General features: G+C 40.1%; 2 protein-coding genes across 2 annotated transcripts; both read right to left on the bottom strand.

Moving 5' to 3' along the window:
* Positions 1 to 2,734: 2,734 nt before the first annotated feature.
* snx18a (sorting nexin 18a) lies at positions 2,735 to 20,857 on the bottom strand. Its single transcript, XM_066712067.1, has 2 exons — positions 18,968 to 20,857; positions 2,735 to 3,647 (listed from the first exon to the last, which is right to left on the bottom strand). Exons 1-2 carry the CDS (start codon positions 20,502 to 20,504, stop codon positions 3,394 to 3,396), a joined length of 1,791 nt encoding a protein of 596 aa, XP_066568164.1. The 5' UTR covers positions 20,505 to 20,857; the 3' UTR covers positions 2,735 to 3,393.
* Positions 20,858 to 21,911: 1,054 nt separating this feature from the next.
* hspb3 (heat shock protein, alpha-crystallin-related, b3) lies at positions 21,912 to 23,370 on the bottom strand. Its single transcript, XM_066712070.1, has one exon. It carries the CDS (start codon positions 23,303 to 23,305, stop codon positions 22,871 to 22,873), a length of 435 nt encoding a protein of 144 aa, XP_066568167.1. The 5' UTR covers positions 23,306 to 23,370; the 3' UTR covers positions 21,912 to 22,870.

Genomic DNA, 23,370 nt, shown 5'->3' with positions numbered 1-23,370 from the left:
GTCACCATTTTCCAGCACCTATATTTTGCTTTTCAAACTTGAATAATTAACACTAACGTACTTTTACATCAAAATAAAATCTAGTTTAACACATATAGGGCATACAACCATCATTAATTCACTAACTATCCAGTGACCAGTCCACTCACAGTGAGAAATAAGGACTAATAACATCCCCTTCCCCCTCCAATGAGAATGTGTGTGTACTGTTGTACAGTCTTCTCTTAATATGTACAAAGATGTACAGACTCCCAGAATTATTCCTGAACTCCCCGTCTCACTTGTCCCACTTTTCATGCATCAATTGCTTTCCATGTTGCAGAAATGGACACACATCCTCTCTACCATGCAAGATGCCTGGAGATGCAATAAATCTGACCTCATTTCCTAAAAGCCACATCCTCTTAAATCTGGCACTTCGCGGAATACCTTATGAAGTTAAATTAAGTGTAAGACAAGACCCTTGAAATGGATTTGAAATCTATACTGCAGAGATGAGAGCACCCGGCATGGTAGTTTGAATCCAAATGAGCAGATGTATCCTATAGTGGACAAAAGATCTGAAATCCACCCAACACCAACACAAATCTGCACTTTATGGAAAATGATGATAAAAGTCCTGTCTCTGACCTAGAGAGTCAATTCACAGCATGAATTATTTTGGGAATATCGATATGTCAAATATTTGCTTTTACAGCCAGGCAGTAATCGTTTGATCATCTTTAGAGATTCAACAAACCTCACAGATGGCAATCAGATGGTGTCACAAGGCCTGAACACAGAGCGAGGGGTTTTAGAGAATCAGAGAGCACCCCAGCTCAAACAAATACCTTTGAAAATACATCATGAGAATAGTAATTTAAGATCAGGTCTGATTACTGGCATTTTTCTTCTTCTTCATTCTTGTTGATTCAGATTAAAATTACACACCCTTTAAAAAACTCAGTGGAATTCAATTCCATGATCTGTTTTCAGCACAATACTATACATTTTGCCCACCTGAGAGTATTTGAGCACATAGAATGATAAAATAAGATCAGAAAATACGTTTTTTGGTCCATTTAATATTGGTGGAGTTTCTGAAATGAAAATCCCATCTGAAAATCGAACACTTTCGCTCTGTTAATCCCAGGATAGGCAAAATGGGAGTCTCATTTTGTGTAGTTACTTTAAAATGAATGAGTGTGCACTTCATTGCACTGTGAAACTAAGCAGACGCTATAATGTTTCAGGGAGGTAGGCCTATACTCTACACTCTCGTACTGTGGGAGTGTCTGCACGACTGCAGGTTTAGCTTTTTCCCTTCTTCTTTTGAACAACTTTGTATTTGTTTTTCAGTTTAACAGCATCTGAACAGTTGGAGGGGCAGATTTAGACTTTGACCAAGAATTACAATGCATCTGTGTGTGCATGAAGAATGTGATAGAATGGGTTAGAATGGGTATTGCTCCGCTCTTCAAAACTTTTTGTGAATTTCACAATTTGGACATTTACTCCCTGCTAACAAATAGTCCCATGCAACTCTAATATATCAATACCCTTAAATAACATTTCCAGATACTCTTCCCACTAATACTTGTATTTAACAAAATTGCAGGGAATGCCACTCTAGCAGTAGAAAGACAAACCAGACAAATCTGAGAAGGAGGAGTTTATTTTGTCTCTCTCTTTTTCTTTTCTTTCAGTTTTTACACTAAACCAAGTTCTGTGCCTCGCGCACCACAGGTTACAGTAGAATAACTGAGGAGTTGCAACTTTCAATTCTTTATTAACTGCTAAAAAATACACAGAGACTCTTCTGTTTAAGAGACCACATACAGTGTTTCAGGAGCACAGTGCTAATCCCAAGGTGTGGATTGGCAAGATGTTCAGCCATCATAAAGCCCCGTTCAGTTGTGTTTAACTTCAGGGAAATGCAAACCGTTGTTGGCTTTGGTAATCAGACCCAGCATTACATCCACACAGATGAGCTATTACTGACTTTGTCAAGAGAAGAGGTGCTGTCCTTGGAGAGTCAGTGTCAGTGACAAAACACACCAAATCTGTATATATATATCCCACTGCTCTGTAATATTTGCTGTCCACTTGTCTTATTTTAAATCACCTACACTCCCTCCCAAGTCCACAGTTCAAACAGTTGGAATCCTGTAAAACATCTGTTTTGAATTGTCTTCTGTCTTCTTGAGTTGTGAAGGAGTATCACAGAAAAACCTACCCCACCCCCCCAAGGCACCTTACAGTCATCTTTGAACTGCTTGATACGATATTGGTGGGTCTTCTTCAGGGGTCGGTCCGGATGGTGAAAGAAGTCTAGCAATCTTTTTTCCGTTAGTTAAAAAGGTAACTGAGAAACAGATTGCTGAAAGGCACAAGATAGTGGCAATAGCTGCACTGTTAGGAAACTGTAAACATGACATTTTTTCTTAGATTTTGAAAGATTTTGTGGGATCAAGTTTCTCCAGAGGGATTATCAAAGGCAACTGAGGAAGGCCAGTCAATGGTGTGGTACATATATATATATACATATATATACACATATATATACACATATATATATATACACATATATATATATACACATATATATATATATATATATATATATATATATATATATACACACACATATATATATATATATATATACACACACATATATATATATATATATATATACACACACATATATATATATATATATATATATATATATATATATATACACATATATATATATATATATATATATAAAATCTGAGCATCCTTCTGTAAGCTCAGTAAGTACTGAATATCAAAAGGTTATTTTTCTCTTTTTTTCCTTAACAATGCAATAAGGCTTATAATGATACAGTCTTCAAATGTTACATTTGTAGTAGTGTAAGCAAAAATATAACTTGCCCTCACAATGTACTTCATTTATCTTTTTTTTTCCCCTAATACAGGAATATGATAGACATCCCCTCTACCCACCCACTTACATACCCACAAAACACTGCAGTATATTGTTTTGCCTTGCTAATAAATACTTTGCAGTTTTGCTGTTGCAAGGTTATCCTTACATAACCTCAAATGTCTTTGTCTTCCTCACTCTGGGGAAGGGCCGAAACACCATCTGTAATCCACTTTTGATTATGAACCATCCAATTCTCATAAATGAAAAAAAGGCCGGAGGAAATAAAAAATAGTTGTAAAAAGTCACAAATCCAAAATGCCGGAAACCAATCTCTGCTTGAACGTAGTGTGCAGGAGGAGTGCTTGTCCCTATTGGTCATGAGTGTATTGCTAAAGCAGTGCTCACTAATTCCATCTTGTTCAATTGTGTATTTGATTCCCCCCTCCCCCCCAGAAAGTGAAAGGCCACGAGTTGGCGTGAGTTTCAGAGCCAGGCCTGCTTTAGGCGTTGTCGTATTTCTGAAGGGCATCCTCCAGCTTGTGTGTTACCTTCTGGAAGAAAGATATCTGCTGCTGTAGGAAGTGCTGCATCTGGGCCTTGAAGTCCCGCACGCGGATCTGATGGAAGTGCTGGATCTCCGCCAGCGTGGCAAAGGAGATGATGTTGCAGCGTTCATTAATGCCCTCGGCGTGCTGGGACTCCATCTTGCCCTCCTCTACGTGCTTCTGGCTCTCCTTCACTTTGGTCAGGGCTCCTGTGAAACACACAATACCATGGGGTCAATCCTGGCAAAACATCATTTTGCATTTTTAATAAAATAAAAATACAAAAAAGTTTCTACATAAGCTTGCATTATCTTGAACAAAATATATTGTCCCCCAAATTTACAACAAAAATTAAATTCTTACTCAAATTCAATTTGGACTATAATGCAAGTAACTACCATAAATGCAGATTCTATTTAAAGCCTAACATTTAAAAGAACCGGTTTGCTATTTATTCTTCTCCTTATTCATTATTTTCAGTTTCTTGTTACGTCCTCTTTAGCACATTTCCTCTGATCAAACGTCATCCTGTTCAGAGGAAGAAAAACATCTTCATGGTCGTTTCTGGTTTGTTCTCATCATCTTTGTGATAAATAGTATTCTAGATAAGTATGAGCAGAGCTTAATTTGTGCCGGAGCCGAACCTCTGAATTTGACTGTCCACGCTCCAGCACTGCTAAGCCCCTTCCCTCCCATGAGTCATATCACATGATGAGACACATGGAATAAATGAACCGTACTAGTGGGGAAGAAGAGAGAACTGACAAGAACAACAATGGTTAAAAATGGAGGCTATCTTCCTCGTCCAATTGTTAGCATACTGTATAAGATCCCCTTTGGGACTGTTCCACATCACCACAATCTGGTTTAAGGGAGTGCCTCCTGTTATCAGCTCAGAAATAAGCTGCATTCAATTTCAATGTCTTGCTTTGTGCTCTTGCCTCTGTGTGAGTTTGAAGTAAAGATGTTATTACTGCACATTTGTGATGCTTTAACATGTTTCTTAGGGTGACATATTTCTAAAAGTCGTCCTGGATAAGGGCGTCTCTTGACAAACAAACAAATAATAAAATTAAAATGTGTGTTGACTTTTTTCAGAAAGGAAGAGTATTAAAAAGGCACAGATTTATTGGTTTGTTATTGTAACGAATATTTAACATCTGCACGAAGCCTGGGATTCACTGTGACCCTCTGTGAACAGCAATTTTGACACACAGTGAAGATGACTTTTCAACCAACTGTTCCTTTCACAGGTCTTACAGTGCAAACTGAGCCGGGAGTAAAAACAGATTGTTGGATTAAATAACTTATCAGTAACTGACACTGATTTACAAATGTAACTAACTTTACACGTAAGAGAAATCAGTCAATATGCGGAAGCCCTGCAAATATTGAGTGTCAAATCACAAATACCATGTTTGCTGAAAGCTGATAATTTTTGTATCCCATGTGCATTCATACCACGAGCAAATATTGCCAAATGTCATGAGCATTCCACAGAATATGCTGACCTTAACAAATCCCTCGGAAATATCGAAAGCAGAAGCCATTTTGACCAAACAGCATATTCAGACAATGAATTCTTCACAGGATCTCGCAGACGTCATGAATGATTTTCCACACCACCAGCTGTAAAGTTAAAGTTCTGTGCTCCAGTAATCAGTACACCTGAGAAGGCCAGCAAGACGCTCAGTGCGCAAGAAATTAGTAACTGGTATTTCAAGTATTTCAGTCAAATTAAATATGTATTCAAAATGCTCTGGACAGATAATACTTCAAACTAAATAAAATTAAATACATATATCAATACAAAAAGCAGAGTTATTCTTATCTACTGGAAAAATAATTGCTGATGTAAAACTTTATAGCACCATGGACAGCTCCAACATGTACTTTCACAAAGGTGCCATCCCTTTGTTTTCTTAGCATGACATAGCAAGTTAGCAAGTTTTTTTTTGGGGGGGAGGGGTGGTTACACTGGAGGTATTAATTCATTATTAAACAAGTCTACACCAATCAACCAAATGAATCACACAGAGGCCGTTTGACCTACTTTTAATGAAGTTTAAATTCTATGTTGAGTTGAAAGTTGGCCAGCTCTGGCCATTCCCTCACCGAAGAGGGGCTGCGGCTGCTTATGTTTTACAATGCTAACCTGCCAGCAGGAAAGCATTACAATATACGCAACAGGCAAAGTGCCACCAATCCTGGATTACTTTAACATGAACCCCCAGTCAAATGGTGTGATATCCTGTCACACAAACATGCATGAAGCCCCTATTATGCAGCTGAAACAGCACAGAAAAAAGGAAAGAAACTCGATAACCCAGTGTGCTCTCTCCCTTTGAAATTCTGCCCAGTGGACTTTTTTTTCCTCTTGTACAACTCTGTATACAGACTGGAAATGTGTCAGTGTAAAGTCAGCAAAAGAAAATCAAGGACTAGCATTTTTCCTACTTCCTGGACTGTAATGTCATGTTATAGTTTCTAACTATTCAGTGCATCTGGCATAATACAATACTTTTATTCATGGCAAAGTAAACAACATTTTCTCCACATCATGCAGCTCCTTGGGTGTATTATTACAAATGCATATACGAAACATTACAGGTCATTGTTTTTAATGATACAATGAAGATTTCTTTCTGCTATAGTTCCATTCAGCTAACAGGCATTTCCTAGCCTCTGCAGCTATATATTTGATGTGTGCATTAAATGAACCTCAAAACATTGTTCACTAACTCATTAGTTAGACTAAAATATAATATTCATATCCATATTTATCATTTGCTTTAACTGAGGAAGAATACTACATATTGTAACACAGTAATACTGAAATAAATAGATTGAAGACAAGAAAACATAAGTACAAATACTGTCATAGTTTATAAAAATAAACATTGGAGCTTGACAGATAGCTGACTTGTTCTGCTGTGCCATTGCAAAAAGACAGATTCAGCTACAATTAAAAAACAATACACCATATGTATGCCCTAGTGCATGAAATGAAGTTAATGACAGTCTATACTTGTGTTCCTATGGATAATGTAAAGGTCAAAGCCAAAAACTAAATCAGTTTACTTTTCCAGGATTAAATCTGCATTAAAGTTGTAGATCCATGGTCTAAAGCCTACAGTTTTGTCCTATAACAATATCCAGTGTCCAACTAACCAGAATATGATTTAAAGATTGGGTTTGATGGAAAGCACTCTGACATTTTTCCTTCACAGGGCAGGCACATCCTCCCATCCCCCATCCTCTGTGTGCTGGGCCCTGGGGTGCTCGGTCTCTCTCCTGTAGTTAACCCAGATCTCTCAAGTTCTTGGCATTACAACAGCAGTTCCAGTGAGGGCTGGAAAAGGTGGTTTTTGGCTCAGATGTTGTACAAAGTCACTATAACAATTCCACTGACCAATAACCACAGCTCGTTCACCGCAACAATGCTGGCTGCCTGCCCTGGCAAGGGCTCATTCCCTCCTCCGGCTTGTGATTAAAAGCTGATGGGAGCGGGAGGGAGGACAAGGCTATTGCCCTCATAGAAATACAAAGTGTTGATGTTGTGTCACAGTTAAAAGTTTACTTTGGTGTAGAGTTTCGTCACAGACTGAAATTGTTAGGAGAGGAAAGAGGAGAAGAGGAAACAGAAAGATTTCAGTTTGTGTGTGCTTGTTGGTTTGTCTGAAGTGCATGAGCTACAGTGCATTGTACTTTAACCTTTTCCATTGGATCATAAAGCAAGGCCTGTATTCAATTAGGAACTGCCTGCAACCAGGGCAAGATTTGAAGTATTTAAAAAGGTCACCAGCATTGGATCGTATTTAAAAAAACTAAACAAAAAAGCTTTGAAAAAGATCTCTGTACAAGGCAGAGAGCAGGGCTTTTTCGTTGATGATGATGGTAGAAAAATCTCTCCTTCACTTCACAGGCTATTCTATTGTAGAGGATTTTTTTTTTTTCTTCAAGGCCTGTGCTTTGAGATTGACCTTGTCAAGTGTGAAACAAGTCCAATGAGGCTCAGTGTGTGAGAAGGGGCTTTCGACACGGCCAGGCAGCAGCCTGGGACACCATGACTCATCTTTAGAGACTGTCCACCAATAAAACTGCACGAAGACCTGAAAGCCATGAGCAACACTGATAATGACATGGTGGTCTGGCTGGAACAATTATGGAAAGGCACTAATAAAACAAAAAATAAAAAATCCACAGTAAAGGTAGATAAAACCTTTTCAACACAAACCACTGAAGATAAAGGGAGGATTTTATATTCGTTTTATTAGCATCACCCACAACACCTGCCATGGATTTCAAAGCTCAATGTAAAGGCCTCAGAGACTAAACAATAACGACATTCCAGCCCAGAATCAGTTCAAGTCTATTTAAGTGCAGAGGTTACATTTCTATTTTAGCACTGAAAAGACTGTAAAACCTTGACAGTGAGAGGAGCCATAAGGGACTTTTTAAAGCACCGTCCCACCCCAAATAATTGATGGTCATAATAAGTCGTCATATCCGAGGATACAATATAAAGGAAGTGTTAAAGAAAATAGATCATGCTCTTATGACAGTTACCAGTGAGAGTTCAAGTTCACCGATAAAACTGCATGGCACTGCAAAGTACAAGATCTATTACATAACCGAGATTACGTAATTTTGCTGCACAAGGGGTTTGTATCATTTCTTTACTCATTAGCTCAATGTATTAATCAGATAAAATAGTTTCTCCCACATTTTGGAAATATGGAAAGTATTCCTCAGCACTCTACTAATACACTAAATACGGTTCAAACTTTACTGTGGTTGGGTTTATGTCATCTGTTACTTTGCTCATCTTTGACCTGAATATGAACCAATCCCAGGTGTAAATTGTACTGGCTTGTGCCAATATCATCCTTTCTTTTGAGAATGAAAAATTCAGAGAGGGTGGTGTCCATCTATAAATCTTAGAGTCCTTCCTAAAAAATTCCACATCTTTAATTCAAAACGAATATTTTCTAATCATCATAGATTTACATACCATATTTTCATCGTTGTTGTTTTTCCTCTCTACTTGCCTTTAACGGTTGATTATGGTTATTTACAGTTTCTAGCTGTTAAGGATACAATAATACATACTGGGCAGCAGTGTGGAGTAGCGGATTCAATCCCAGGTTGGGGACACTGCTGATGTACCTTTGAGCAAGGTACTTTACCTAGATAACTCCAGTAAATGCCCAGCTGTGTAAATGGGTAAAAATAATGTCATATACTGCAACAATCGTAAGTCATTGTGGATGAGGGTGTCTGCTAAAAAATCTAGTAATAATAATAATTATACAGCAAGGATACAGCTCCAATACTGAAACCCCCATAAATGCTCAACTTATGTAACGAAGACAGAATCACCAAAGGAAATGTACTCCAGGAAAGTACAGCACAAAGCAAACTGAAAACCACAAAGCTACATAAGGTCACAAAGTTACATACGGTCACCCTCTCTATAGAAATATGAGCACATACAAATCAATTACTCTCCCATTGTTCCAAATATATATGCAATACGCTGGCAACGAATCTCGTCAAAAAGCTTTTCCGAGTTATATAGAACATACTTCAAATTTTCCAGGATTCAGTTTTTTACTGGAATGACATTCAAATCAGTTTGTTGAGTCAAGCATCATTCAACTCAGAAATCAAGTGTAACATGCTTCAGATTACACCTCAGAAGATCTTGGAAATAATGGCTTTCCTGTGAATCAGTGAACTTGCCCATTTAAGAGCAGAGAAATACTATATTGAGAACATAAATCTGAATGACTCATTCAACAATGACTCATTGCTCTGCCAATGACTGAAAAACGATTAGAGCAAGAGCAATTTAGGAACATCTTTACGAGTTATAATTAGACCTTGATTTCATCTTACCCACGAAATTCAGCATTCCTGCCAGATAAAGAGGCAATAGGTAATTAATGTATTATCTTTAACTTGGATGTATATCATGCAATACAATACTGAGTTACTCATTCACAGTGTACATATACATAAGAGAAAAGATGCAAAACAAAACATGCTGTTGGATGGAGACAGATCAACAGTTCCTAAGAGACTAGTAGGTCTACTCTAGAAATTAAAGTTTCCATAACGTAGACCTACAAATAAAGATATTTTTGAATAAATATTTTGCATTTTACATTTCTGATATATGAATGAATGACCAGAATATTTAAATGTTCCTATTTTGTCTCTTGGACCTGTAGATCATTGCAGCAGAAACATGCAGCATTCAAAAACTGACTGGATGGTGGATAACATGCATCTTGTGTTTGGAAGGTGCTGGGTGGAAGGTCTGGAAAGATGCACCAGCTTTCCTATTGCAGGTGCTATTGCGTGCTGGGGGAGGAAGAAATGCTACAGGAGGGCACAGACCTCCATTGCATGGCACATATTCAAACTCTTGAGGAAGGAGCTGGCAGAATGTGACGGATTTCTTCTTTCACACAACTACAGTACTAGAGCTACTGCAGAAGGAAAAGTGTGCCAGGAGTGTACTGAAACCCGCTGTCGCTGCTTTCACTCCCAACTCATTGTGGATGTCTGGCGGTGATGTCACAGCAGAGCAACTCTGTGGTGTTCACAGCATTACTGACCACAGTGACCTTCTACAGAGAGTTCACAGAGGGCTCCGCCCCAACAGTTCTCACTTGGAAAAATGCAGCCCAAGTAATATCTGTTCGGTGCTGGGAATGTGAGGATGTCATACACACATCCCTGGGAGGTTTTATTTCTCATTAAGTAGCCCAGGTAGTGGAGTGGAGACTCCATGGAAGTAGTAAGCATGTTATGTGGCTTCTGTGCTGCAAAACACAGCAATGTAACGCCGTTTGCATTTTAAACTCTTCTGGATGCAGATTCCTATTCTCTCCTGTAAATGTGTTTTGGGATGTTCTTTGGGATTGTAATTTGTCGATCTGTCATATTGGTGCAGGGTTGCTACTTGTGCCATTTAGAATCTCAGTTCATCCAGTATTTTTTTCTTTTTAATGAAAGACTTAATGATCAGTTAATACAGTGCTGTCAAATCCAGAGTCTGGGATCAGGATTCAGACTACACAACAGGGTGTAACAGTCTGGCATAATACTGCTATTGCTCTTTGATTTTTAAAGTAGCAGGGGCCAGAACACATTTAGATTAAGCTTCCTTGTTTTAGTCTTGAGTTCCATCCAAGTGAAACCCAGTTTTGTCTCTTCAGCTGTAGAGTCCGTCGGTTATAATCGGTTTTGCTTTGAAGTCAAAAATCTTCACTCAATCAGTAATGAGTTGTATTTGTATTTATTTATTATTTAAACACATGCAAAATCATCATAATATTGCCTCTTTCCCAAAGAGCTGTTTTACACTAGGCAATTAAATATTCAAGTAAGGGCTGAAAGACATCACCACCAGTAAAGTCCATCTCTAAGTGGAGAAATTCTTGTTAAATGTAACCAATACAAATCACCCCCAGCCTTTATCCTGCTGCAGAATAACAAGTTTCTACTTGTATTATTGCTGTGTAATCCTGGACATTTTATAGCTTTCGCATTAGATTTCAAATTAGATTTCCACACTCATCAATTTATAACAGACTGATGTAACACAAGCTTCTTTATTTGATCATAACAATAGACCAAAATGTAAATCAATACCATTCCTCTTTATACTGTACTACAGTAGTAGTAGTAGTAGTAGTAGTAATCCACAGTAAATTCTTCATAAAAGCTAAATGCTCTATAGTGCCCTTTCACTTTGCTGCAGAGAACAGTCAACACCCCATGTGCAGTCAACACAGTTCAAGTCTGGGTTCAGGCACCTGCACCACATGACAGGGCTTTGTTTTCAGACAATATGAGATACAATGACCAGGGAAGGGAAGTCTACTCAGGGGGGATTGAGCAGGAAGTGACGACACAAACACCATTTTCAGATTCAAGCTCTATATTCATGTTATACATGCTGAGCTCTTACATAATAGAATTATGCAAATATAAATGTATAATTAGTCAAAGAAAGAATGCACTTTACCCTAACATCCACTCTAATTAGCCCATGCTAAATTGCTTTCCTTACGCTTCCCTCTCATCAACTGAGAAATGTTCAGCCACGTACAACTTGGAGTCAACTTGGAGTCTTATTGCAATTCTTTCCTTTGCAGCCACTGTAAGCAGCTTGCTGAGTGTTTTATAGTCTTTTGTGTTGTTGTTTGGTGTTTTACTGGGAGGTATTGGACCAGGAGAACCATTACAGTTTTTTTCCCCATAACATCATCGTGGTTTGCCACGAGGGTGGTAACTGCATGAAAAGGTCAATCCCAAAACACTGCCAGCACACCACGGCCACGTCTGTCAACAAAACCATTTTCTATGCATTTTACTCAGGTTAAAAAAAAAAAAATAGGTTCAAGAAGCACCCATACCTCGTAACACCTATGCACAGTGAGCACCATTGAAGATGCACCTTTAACATATTACACGTGCCTGTTTTAATTGCTGGGAATCAGCTTTCGTGGGACCTACTTCCAATGTAAAGCACTGAAGCTGCCAAAAATGTCACTTGTCATAAAGTAGCCCTACAGTTCATGGAGTACAGCATGTGTGTTCGAGAAAAAGAAAAAGCCTTACATCTCCCACAACTAGAATACCCAGCTACAGAAAGCTGTTTCTGCGACTCATCAAAGCAGTGGAGAAGTCCAGAGAGACCAGTGAATAGTGGGATTTGATATGGCAAAGGCAGCGTGGGTGTGTTGTTCTCAGGCAGCGTTTCAAGAACACAAAGCGGCATTTCTATTCTCCAGGTCCACATCACTGTGCTTTAAACAAAGACAAATTCTCCACAGAGGTCGGTTCTATTGCTTTACATTAAATCCACTATCCCCATCACATTATGTCTGAGCAGAATCATCCCATCAGGTTAAAAATAAAATAACTGATAGCTAGTGACAGACTATCTAGATACGTATGGCTTCTTCCTGAAGGAGCCTTCCTGTCTGTGAAATTGGAGGAACAAATTACCGGGGGTAATCTGTAACAGCAGGGGAAAGAGATAGAAAAGAAAATTAATTGGGAGGAAGGAAAACTTCCATGCACCTTCAGTTTTGGGAAGGGGGGGCTGAAACATTTTCTTGAGGTTACTTCAAAGTGGAAAACATAAGCACATTAAGGACGATGTGATCTAGTTGTCCGATATTTACTTAACACCTTGTGTGCAAGGCATAGAACAACAGATTCACAAATGTACAAGACTCCATAGAGATTCAGTTAGTCAGATGACATGATTCATATCCTGCCTGAACAAACAGGATCCATGTTTCTCAAGTGAGATTTACAGAAAAGTAGCAGCATTATTTGCAAACACAGCATTAACATTCAGACATTTGCACAGCACTGCACATTTTCTTAAAGCATATTTAGCAATGATTCCTATTTGTCACTTCAGAACCCTTCCCTGTAAATCCATTTGTTCCTTTCCCCCTTTAAATGCCCCACCACGTATAGCTTGTGCACCAACGTACAAGCCTTTTTTTACCCTTTCACAAAGACTGACATTAACTTTGAGCTGTTCGATTAGCACACACACACAGCCTGAAAAGCTTCTGTAATGCTTATCGAGATGCAATGGCCATAGGCTTCCCAAAGGTCTCAGCGTTTAATTACTGAAAGCTCTGACTCAGGCCTAGTATAGTTACTTTCAGTTCAATACATATATTTAGCCAATTTTAGGGAAGATCTAAGTTAAAGGAAGCATGTGCTGGAGTGGTCATCGTTACAGATGTGGTTAAACAGCCTCATTGTCTAGGTGTTAGACAAGTAATTCTCAAAAATTGTCTGAACAACTATAGTACTACAAGGCAGACAGTAGGGTGCCCTATTATAAAATAAAAATAATTTGAAAAGGAAGCTGTAGTGATGCCAATCCTTACAGTATCTTGGCCATTCACAATGCTCAGAACGTTTATGGTGTCCCACACTGTACTAGAAACCGAAGCTTCACAACATGCATGACATTTGACAGATTTCCTCATTGATGCTTAGAAAGCCTGCCATTCCTCTTTAATATCACTGAAATGGACCATTGATTTAATACATCTTTTCATCAGTGAAGCATTATGTCACATTTGACTTAAATAAATACATTAAAAATGAGCATCTCTGCCAAGGACATTACTACAAGCATTATTATTGTAAGTTAAATGGTCTTGAAGGTGTTTGGCTTGTGTAAGGCCTTAGCTGGACAACAGTGATCTCAGCATGATCTCACAAAATGTTATTTTTGGGGGTGGGGTGGTTTTGGGAGAGTTCCATCCCCTCATAAAGCAAAAAGCTTACCATGCTTTTTTTTCCTCTCTCTCTGCTCTCTCTTTTCTCCAGTCTCTGAATCAGGACTCAAATACTGCTCTCAGTATCTACATCTATAGATTTCTCTCTGCCAGGAGAGTGAACAAAATAACAGCCTGTGATGTTTAAAGACCTCAAAAAGTAGGTTTGACAGCTAATAGTCAGGGTACAAAATATAACCATACATAAAGCAAAATACAGTACAGGACACATTACTAAATCTAACACCACACCATGAGATGTTCTACTATATGTTGATTAGGGAGTTGTACCAGGGTAGGTGCTAAAACAGTAGCTGCACTGCTGTACTGTAGGAAGAAGCTTCACAACTTTATTTTAGGTTCAGAACCCAAAACTGATTCATGTAAACGGTGGTTCATTCACTCTGTATTCATTTCAGAGAGATGACGATCGTTAAACTAAAGATATGGTGCTGTCAAACTCAATGGAACAATTCAGTACAAAAAAAGGGATTGAATGGTCTCTTTTTCAAATATCTAAATAGAGAGACTGTTTGAATTACTTTATAGAGAGCAACATTTTAAAAACCTGCACTATAAACAGTGCATGTGTGTGTCATTTAAAAGACACACTGTGAGCAAACACATACAGTATTCACTGGATTCATTTATATACTGGTGTACAAGCACAAGCTGTTAAATGCAAGTGCTTTTTCCTGAAACATGCAGCTGTGCATTTACTGCCTGCTATCCAACCTTTATTAGGTTTTGTGAAAATAAAAAAATGTCCCAATTGGGATTAGAATCCTGTAGCAAGTAGCTGTGATAGTACAGTCACTGTGTACAGGACACCAAACACAACCCTTGTTGACTGTCTTGCTAAATATCAAAAAGGTTTGCTTGTAACAAGAGCCTTGTAAAGGCCACTTAGCGATGAACTGAACACTGTGGATCCTACCAAACAGGGTTTTGCACTCGACTCATTCATAAATTAAAAACATTTGGTCAAGCGTCAGTTTTAAATTTCTCTGAAACGCAGAGAAATCTTTTGTCAAATCTGGAAACTGGATCTATATGCAGCTGCAGTTACATTTACACACATCTCACATTTAAGTCTTCACTACGGTAGTGCAAGGTTTATTGTGCACATTACAAGCTATATTCTAATCCCCTTTGTTAACCAGCCATCCATAGATACCTAAATTCATATGAAAAAGACACTAAGAGGAACTGGATTATGAGAACTTCACTCTTCCCCTGAAGAACAAAACAGTCAACTGAAAACATTTGATGGTGCACTGTAACTGTGCTACCAGACTACTGTCTATCAGATTTACTGTACGTGCTTTGAATAACCAGAGAACAAAGAGATTACAAAATGCACATGGATTATTGGTAAAGTATAATCTGTTATCAGTGAATTCTGCAATATAATGCAAGTGGGTGCATGGCATTACGCAGATTGCTACTTGTGTGAGTGAAAACATGAAACATTATGGGGTGCTGACAAAACTTCCTCTGTGATCCTGTGTGAATGATCTGGGGTCTGTTGTAATAGAAACAACTGACATGGGCAGAAAAGTCAAAGTGAAAAGCACCACAGTATTTCTTAATGCAATATACCACAGGCTACTCCCTTGAGCCTGCCTGCTACATTACCCCTGTTTCAGAGTGTGCCACGTTATTGCAACACTGAGTACAAGGAGAGTCTACACAGTTTCTCTGCAGTAGCATTAACACAGTGACTGGTTTAATTCCAATACAAAACAAAACTGGTAGTCACAACTTTTTCCATAACACCACATTTTTTTTCAGGCTCAGAATGGTATTTCCTCCCTCACAGATGATAAAGCGAGGAGGTGAACCTTTCACCCTCTCCAGAATCTGAATTGCACAATTTCACAAATCAGTGTTTGTGAAAACATAATGCAACCACAGTGCTGAAGAGAAAATGTGATAAGGCCTCAATGTAGAGTATGTTTAGCTGCATTCAAATATTACATTGGCACTGCCTCAAGATCTATTCTGTCAGCTAAGCAACTGCAACCTGGTGTGAATCTTATTGACGAACAGGCCAAGTTTCTTAAACAGACTTGTTCAAACTGCAGTAGAAATACTCACACTGGAAAAACAAAACACGTTCCAGAAATGTCCACATTGTACACACCGCAGCCACCTTCAGCAAACAGTGCTAAACTTCACTTGATCCTCTATCACGTGATTAAACATTAGGATGGCACTGATTCTTTCATGACCCTCTTTCTTGGCTTCAAATCAAATTCAAATGATTTTGCGTTTACGAGGGAAGTGTCATGCAGTTGTTTACGGTTGCCCTGAAAGTAAAACCATGTTTCACAAGAGTGATGGGCCCGACATTCTTGAAAAAGGAAGTTTGGGGCCCACAGTTAATTTAGAAAAAAATAAAAATAAATTTCAAGAACTTACATACAGAGCCAGGTCTATGTCTCAACTTTTATTACAAAAATATTCAGAAACATCGACTCTCTGCTCTGGATAGAAAACAAAACATATTGCAGCCTAGGTATAATTTTTGACTAGATGTCAACAATAGTAATTCAGTTATATATTAAATATATATTTTTTCCATCAAGGGTAAACACATCAGTGTTTATTCCCTCATTTCTCACTAATTTTAAGATATGTTTATGCCCTTATGTAAGTATTGCATAAAAATGTTTTGTAATGTTCACTTATACCAATTAAACAGACTCCTTTCTCAGCCATTATGAATTCACTGGAATGCAATTAAAAAAAGAAAAAACTCAAGAGACACTGTTTTCAATAACCTGGTTTGGTCAAGACAGAGACTGTAAAAGCTTGTATTTCCTGGAAACTAGCAGCATATTCCGTTACCACAGGTCTAACAATTTAATAGTTTACCAGCCATGGAAAAACACATGGGGTGTCAGCAGAAGAAAATATTCAGCCCATGTGACTCAGCAGTCAGATGTTGCTCTGGTGTTACTGTGAGCTGACTTGGTGGTAATGCAAACATTTCAGTTTGTCATGCAAAAATTTGCTGCGATAATTCTGGAGAGTGCTGACGTGTTCACACTGGTAAAGGTTATGCAAACACAAAGGCAATATCAGAGTTACTATGATCAAATATAAATATACAGGCTATTTGTGCTCTAGTGCAATTATTTTATTTTGAAGAGATGTTGTAAAATAACCTTTCATAGGCCCAACATCCATAGGAGGATTCTGTGGTGGTCATCTCATCTTCCTGGAGTGCACAGGACAACCACAATGCATGCTAGTAATTTCTGCATTATGTTCAACTCATACCTGTATCATTCCTGTTGGTAATATAAAAAAAATCTGATCATTTTAAATATAGAAATGTATATATTCATGATAATGGAATATGTTGCCTTATTTTGATACTTTGCGAGAGACCACTCCAAGTTCAGAAATCAATGTTAAGTGGTCTTAATTTTTTCTGGAGCTGTGTTTAAACACATAGTTTTAAGTGTAAGTTTCTGGGGATTTCTTGCCTTGTGTCGCAGGTATAAACACATGCATGCTAAACTATAATAAAATATAGGCCTATTACAGGTGTTTTTAGTTGATGAATGTCGTGACTTTGTTCCACTGGAAATATCTTTCTATCCAACCACTGTTTTGTTTCTCAATTAAAATTATATTAACACCCTATCAGGGAGCATCTCAATGAGCCTACAAATACAAATCCCACCCCCCATCTGCACAATCGCCCCAAACATATGAAACCAGTTTCAGTCTTTCTCCTATTTCAATACTGACCCTTGTTGTCCTAATTCAAAAGAAATTTTAAATTGCAAAGTATTATCACACCCAATACTCAAACTGAGGAGAAGTTACTGCAGTTAAAGTACAGCAGACACAAAACCTACAGTAATGTAACTTAGATGCCGGATTTCAGTCAGTGACTGATGGACAACAGAGTCCAATTTAAGAATTTATAATACTTGCTTTGGTATAAAGGGACCATCGACTTATTCAGCTGGTCTCACAGATATCAATTAGCACTAGTTTGGACTACCCTGTCTAAAGTAACATTGGGTAGTCCAATATGTATTCTAATGTGGGTCATTGAAACCATCCCTTAGCATTTTATAAATATAGATAAACCTTTAATCATCAATGAAAGCATTATAACTAAAATAAACCTAATTATGTGGTAACTTCTTAGATACCATTACTGGCAAATACAATGTTGATCAAAATAGTAAAGAAACGAATGGCTAGTATAAGAGATCAAATTCAATGTTCCCTAAAGACACTTGAAGCCACAACAAATTAAATTCTGCATTTGGCAAACCATGCCTGTTTTAGTGCCAATATTGCTACACCTTCATTTTTGCTTTCTGGAGGGAAAGAAATCTGGAGTATGAATGTTTTCATACAATAATTAGAACAACTCCGAGAAACTTATCCTGAAGGTATCTTAAACCTTCAAATAAATCACTTTAATCAGGTTCCCAGACCATATGGACTTGCCAGAAACTGGGTCCAAATCCATTTAAAACTGAACTTATAGTCAATGCTTCCTTTAACAAGAGTGAATTCACATTAACAGTACACACACACACACACACACACACACAACTATGGCAGTTCAATACAAAAACTATCGTTTATGTTTGTTGAAAAACAAAAGAAATCCAGCCAATTCTTAAATAATGTCAATGAGTCATGTGTGCGCAATAGTGTTTGGACTGTTTTTATCTGATATGATCCCAACAAACTTCCTTACTAACCGTTACCCTCAATGCGTAAACTAGTGCGTATGTGTTATTAATTACACATTTTAACACTAATAGTTTAATTGTAGAATCTCGTCCAAGACCATTATAGGAAAAGCAATGTACAGCCAAAATGCATTTGCACATAAATGTGCAATTATTTTAAGAACCGAGAACTGTGTCCAGTGTAATACTCTATACTCACATTGTGTTCCCTAATCAATGGCAGTATCCTGGGATCCAAATCAATTAGTTATATTGATATATATCAGCAATACAACTGCCCAGACACTTAAAAGAGCAACGGGGACGATGGTATAAACACGACTGTATTGAATTGATGCGTTTCCAAAGCATGCACAATCTCTGGGCTCACAGACAGCGTGGGAAACAGTGTTGGCTACCAATGGGAGCTATGGAGCTGCATATTACGGTTAATTGAATTGAATTGGTTGATGTTATTAACTTTACCTTTCTGAACATGGATGATGTCTGGATAGTTGGCCAGATGCCCCTGGTAGAGCGCTAACAAGTCCATCACTGGGTCAAGGTCCTGTTTGGGCTGTTCTGCAAAATACTCCCCAATGACGTCATACGCCTCGCCGGTATAGGCAATGGCGTGGTTCAGAGCGGTGGAGTAAGCCTGCTGGTCCAGCTCGAAGGCCTGGCTGAGGGTTTTAAACGACTGGCCAACTTTCTGGTACTCTTTCTTGAAACCCGTGATCTGCTTCCTAGCGAACTCGTTGGCGGTGGCGTTGAGCTGCAGCACGCCGTCGTCCATCTTCTTGGTGAAGGCCTTGAAGCCGTCGATCTTGCTCTCCACCTCCTGCAGGTCGAGGGGCGCCGCCGGGGTGCTGATGGCGAGGAAGAAGTTGGCCCCCACCATCTCGTCCTTCTCCGCCTTCCTCTTGCCCTGCTTCCAGGCCTTCTCGTCGGTGCTGCTGCACGACAGAAAGTGCTGGAAGACGTCGCACCTGGCCAGCACCGGGTGGCTGGTCATGTGGTTCATCCACCAGATCAGGCCTTTCCTGCGCTTGGAGATGAAGTCCTCCTCGAACCTGCCCGTGGCCTGCTTCTCGGGGATGTGGGGCACCGAGATGACGGGGAACTTCTCCACCAGCCGGGCGTACAGCCAGTCGAAGTGCTTGTACCGCCGGTTGACTTGGCTCTGCGTGTGGGTGGGCGTCAGCTTGTACGAGATGTAGCTCTTCATGCCTTTGAATTTGGTCTGCTTGGTGGGGTCGTCGATGGTACAGGAGAAGGGGTAGGGGTTCTCCTGCCACTCGGGCCCGTACTGACCCATCACCACGCAGATCTTGTCCCCGTCTTTCACAAAGCCAGACGCCTCCCCCAGGACGAAAGCCTCGCCGCCGGACTTCACGAAGGTGGAGAACCTGTTGAGGTTGCGGCTGACCGTGGCCGAGCTCTTGGGCTGCTGCGCGTTGGTGCCGCCCCTCGACAGCGACGAGGCGGTGGACAACCTGTACGTCGAGGGGCCGGTGCCATCGTAGTCCTGGAAGTGCCCACCGACCACGCCGGGCTCGTCCGCCACCGTCGAGCTGTCATCCCAGTCGTCGTCCCAGTCGTCGTCGCTGCCCTGGCTGGCTTGGTAGTGCTGCTGCTGCTGCTGCTGCTGCTGCGGAGGGGCTGCGGGGAAGGCGGCGAAGGCTGGCGCCGCGGTGTGCGCCAAGTTCTCCAGCGGCGCCTGGCTTTTGTAGCCGGTGTCGTAGCCCCCGGTGGGCACGTTGGCATACCTTGAGGCCGGGTATCCGTCTCCAGCTGTGCTGCCGCTGCTGCTGTTGCTGTTGTGGGAAGGGGCTGCGTCGCTCTTCAGGATCTCCACGTAGGATGCTGGGAAGAGCCCCCTCTCCCCTCTGCCGTTCATCCCCTCCAGCCACCCCTCGATATCATTCTGGCTGTACAAGGTGACGATCTCGTTTTCCTGGACCGAAATCTCCCCTGGGTTCTCCGCATTGAAGTCGTACAAAGCCCTCGCCCTCAGCGCCATAGTTCCCACCAGCCCCAGCAACAGCACTAATGAAATAACTCCCAGGGACCAGCCAGCCAGACCAGGCAGGCGGACCAAACTCCGCGCAACTGTGCACACTTTATAGCAGCCCTCTTGTGTTTGGATTCCCCCCAGGATCCTTTCTTCTAGTTCAAAACGGCTCGCAAAGTAGCGCTCGTTTGTTTCCTTCAATGCATTTCGTCCTCTGCTCCGGGGAAAGTAAAATAATGCACACGTCCAGTAGTTTCGCCTGTTTCAATTGAAAGTTGCAGCTCCACTTCTGCCTATCCAGCTGCTGCTGCTGCCGCCGCGGAGCCGTCCTCTCCCGCACACTGCCACAGCGCCGCACGTCACCAGGCCGAGCAGTGGAGGGCGGAGCCTGGCCGCCTCGCCGGTGCAATCAGGCAGCACCAATCGACTGCGGGTTCCGCCTGCGTCTGCAGACGCGATTCACAGCAGAGCCTAATATATCCGAGGTGCTGTGTTTCAGTGCAGTTTAAAACACAAAAGCAAAAGTGCAATCAGTTACTTTGGCTTTGTGACCAAATGCGTCCTAATGAGCGATACCTAACATGTTTTATTGCAATAACAGTCAAAGATTGTCCTGTTCCCTATAATATTCCAGGAGGCAGCCTGCCTACATAAATTATCCTAATGTCTATTCTGCAGAAAGAAACAAGGCGGATTCACTTTTTTATGTACAATTCCTTGAACTAGTCAGTTGGTCAGGAATTGAGCTCGCCTCGTCAGCCATTGCGAAGGAGGAAATAGCAACAGGTTCCAATAGTTTATTTTTAATGAAACAATGGAGGAAGAAAACAAATTCCCTTGTAATGTCTTGTTGAATGGGTCCATTGAACCCGTTTCAATGACTCGGAGAATATGAGGAAACATTTATATCTGAAACATAATCCAAAGCAACCGACATTTAGGTCCCTCTTCACAGATGTAATTAATTTAGGTTCAAGACCAAATTTTACAATAAGTAAACTCTAGAAACAATTTTTGTTTAGGGTTATCTTTGCATTATTTTACAGATGTCCATCTACCCCCACTCCAACCACACACACACACACACACACACACACACACACACACAGATATAGGTAAGTACTTGCTTGTCAGAGTATGTGCCAGGGCTGTGATTTTATAAGAACAATGGATGTCACTAAAGTTTAATACAGGATGTCTTTGGTTTGATGTGCAGTTTGTGCATTAGGCCTCCCTTGATCCTATAACATCTTATTCTAAATTAAGCACAGCTGTCAGGATTCACGACTCTCTTCTAAATGATCATTATTTGCACACCAGATGTATTTGTAGCTCTCCTGTATGTACTTTACTCCTTACTGAGTTAAAATAAAATGTTTCCATCTGTTCACTGTTTAACACTCCAGCCCCACAATATGTATATTTGAGGTTTATTTTACAAAGAGTAGTTTGTAGGAAAATAAACAAAAAATACATAGACAAGTGAAGAACAATTAAATGCTTTAAGCGAAATGGCAAGTCAGGAAGTACACAGTGAAACAGTATTCGTGCAACATTTATTTTAAAGCATGACCATTTAAGTTTGATATCAACATCTGTATAAACGACAGTATCACAGCTGGAGTATATTATACAGCATTTGGCTTTAGCACAATACTCGACATGCCAATGCTATTCATAGATGTCCAATCACTCTCTGATAATGCACCAGACAGTACAGACAAAAATACTTCCTCTGTTCTCTCTTCAAGGTTTATCAGTTTTGAACAATGCTGACAAGGGCTGAAATTCACAGAAATAAAGGTCATTAGTTTAGCATAAACCCATCCTGACTTCTATTCAAAATCTCAGTCTAGTGCCTTTCTTAATCTGGCATGTGACCGTTACACAGTACAATATGCTATCTTTTAATTTGCCTGCACAGAATTACCATAAAGTATACTTTCATTTAACATCATATAGGTTTTCTGTTGCCGTCAATGTCCAAAGTGGGAAAATAAGCACATCTTTCTAAAGCAATAAGATAATTTCGTCATCTTGTGGTGTCTTTTGTATTTTAACTTAATTTGCAATCTCGGTCCTTTGTTTAAAACAGCCTTCACGTCCACCATCGTGTTAAAAAAAATATACAACACTCACTAGTAATTTTAACATGATCATAAGAATGAATAACAAGTATCATGTGGAATTCACTGTACTCTATCACTTCCTAAAAAAAAGATCAATTTCTCTGAAAAAGCATTCTTAACTGTGCAGAAAAAAAGAGGCAACAGCTTCCTGGCTTCCTGTGTAGGTGCTGGGTTTCGTCTCCTTTCATGAAGCAACTGCCAGATCTTCAAAGGATCTTTTGTGGTTGAAACAATTAATGTGACTCTTTAATTAGTTCCGTGGCCACAGTCTTTGGCTTCCACTACCAGAATCCCATCATGACACAGCATGGCTCTCAGGTCTCCCACCTGCAGGGTGTCTGGCAGCCTGTACTGTCGGGTGAAGCTCCTGGAGATGAATCCATGTTCGTCCATCCTGGGGCTGTGTTGGCCTCTGACCAGGAGCCAGCCCTCGTAAACCTGAATGAGGATATCTTCAGGGCGGAACTGAGCCACATCTAACAGCACCTGGAAAGCAGTCTCTCCGCCTTGTTTACTGTTACTGCTCTCCGTGGCAGTTTCACATCTTGGCCCAGCAAAGGAAGGCCCAGGCAGAGCAAATAAGCAGTGGTCCTCCTTGCATTCCTCCAAGTTCCTTCCCTCAAACAGAGCCTGGTAACGGACAGGGCTTCTCACCCAGTGTCTGATTGTAACTTCTGCCATTTTGCTTCCCCAGATCTGTGGCTATTGCTCGTTGGTGGACAGACAAAGATAGGAGTCAGTGAGGT

Source organism: Amia ocellicauda, chromosome 8, assembly GCF_036373705.1.
Source record: "Amia ocellicauda isolate fAmiCal2 chromosome 8, fAmiCal2.hap1, whole genome shotgun sequence".
Taxonomy (NCBI): Eukaryota; Metazoa; Chordata; class Actinopteri; order Amiiformes; family Amiidae; genus Amia; species Amia ocellicauda.
The sequence above is the reverse complement of the archived record's forward strand: the minus strand, read 5'-3'. Positions and strand labels throughout refer to the sequence as shown.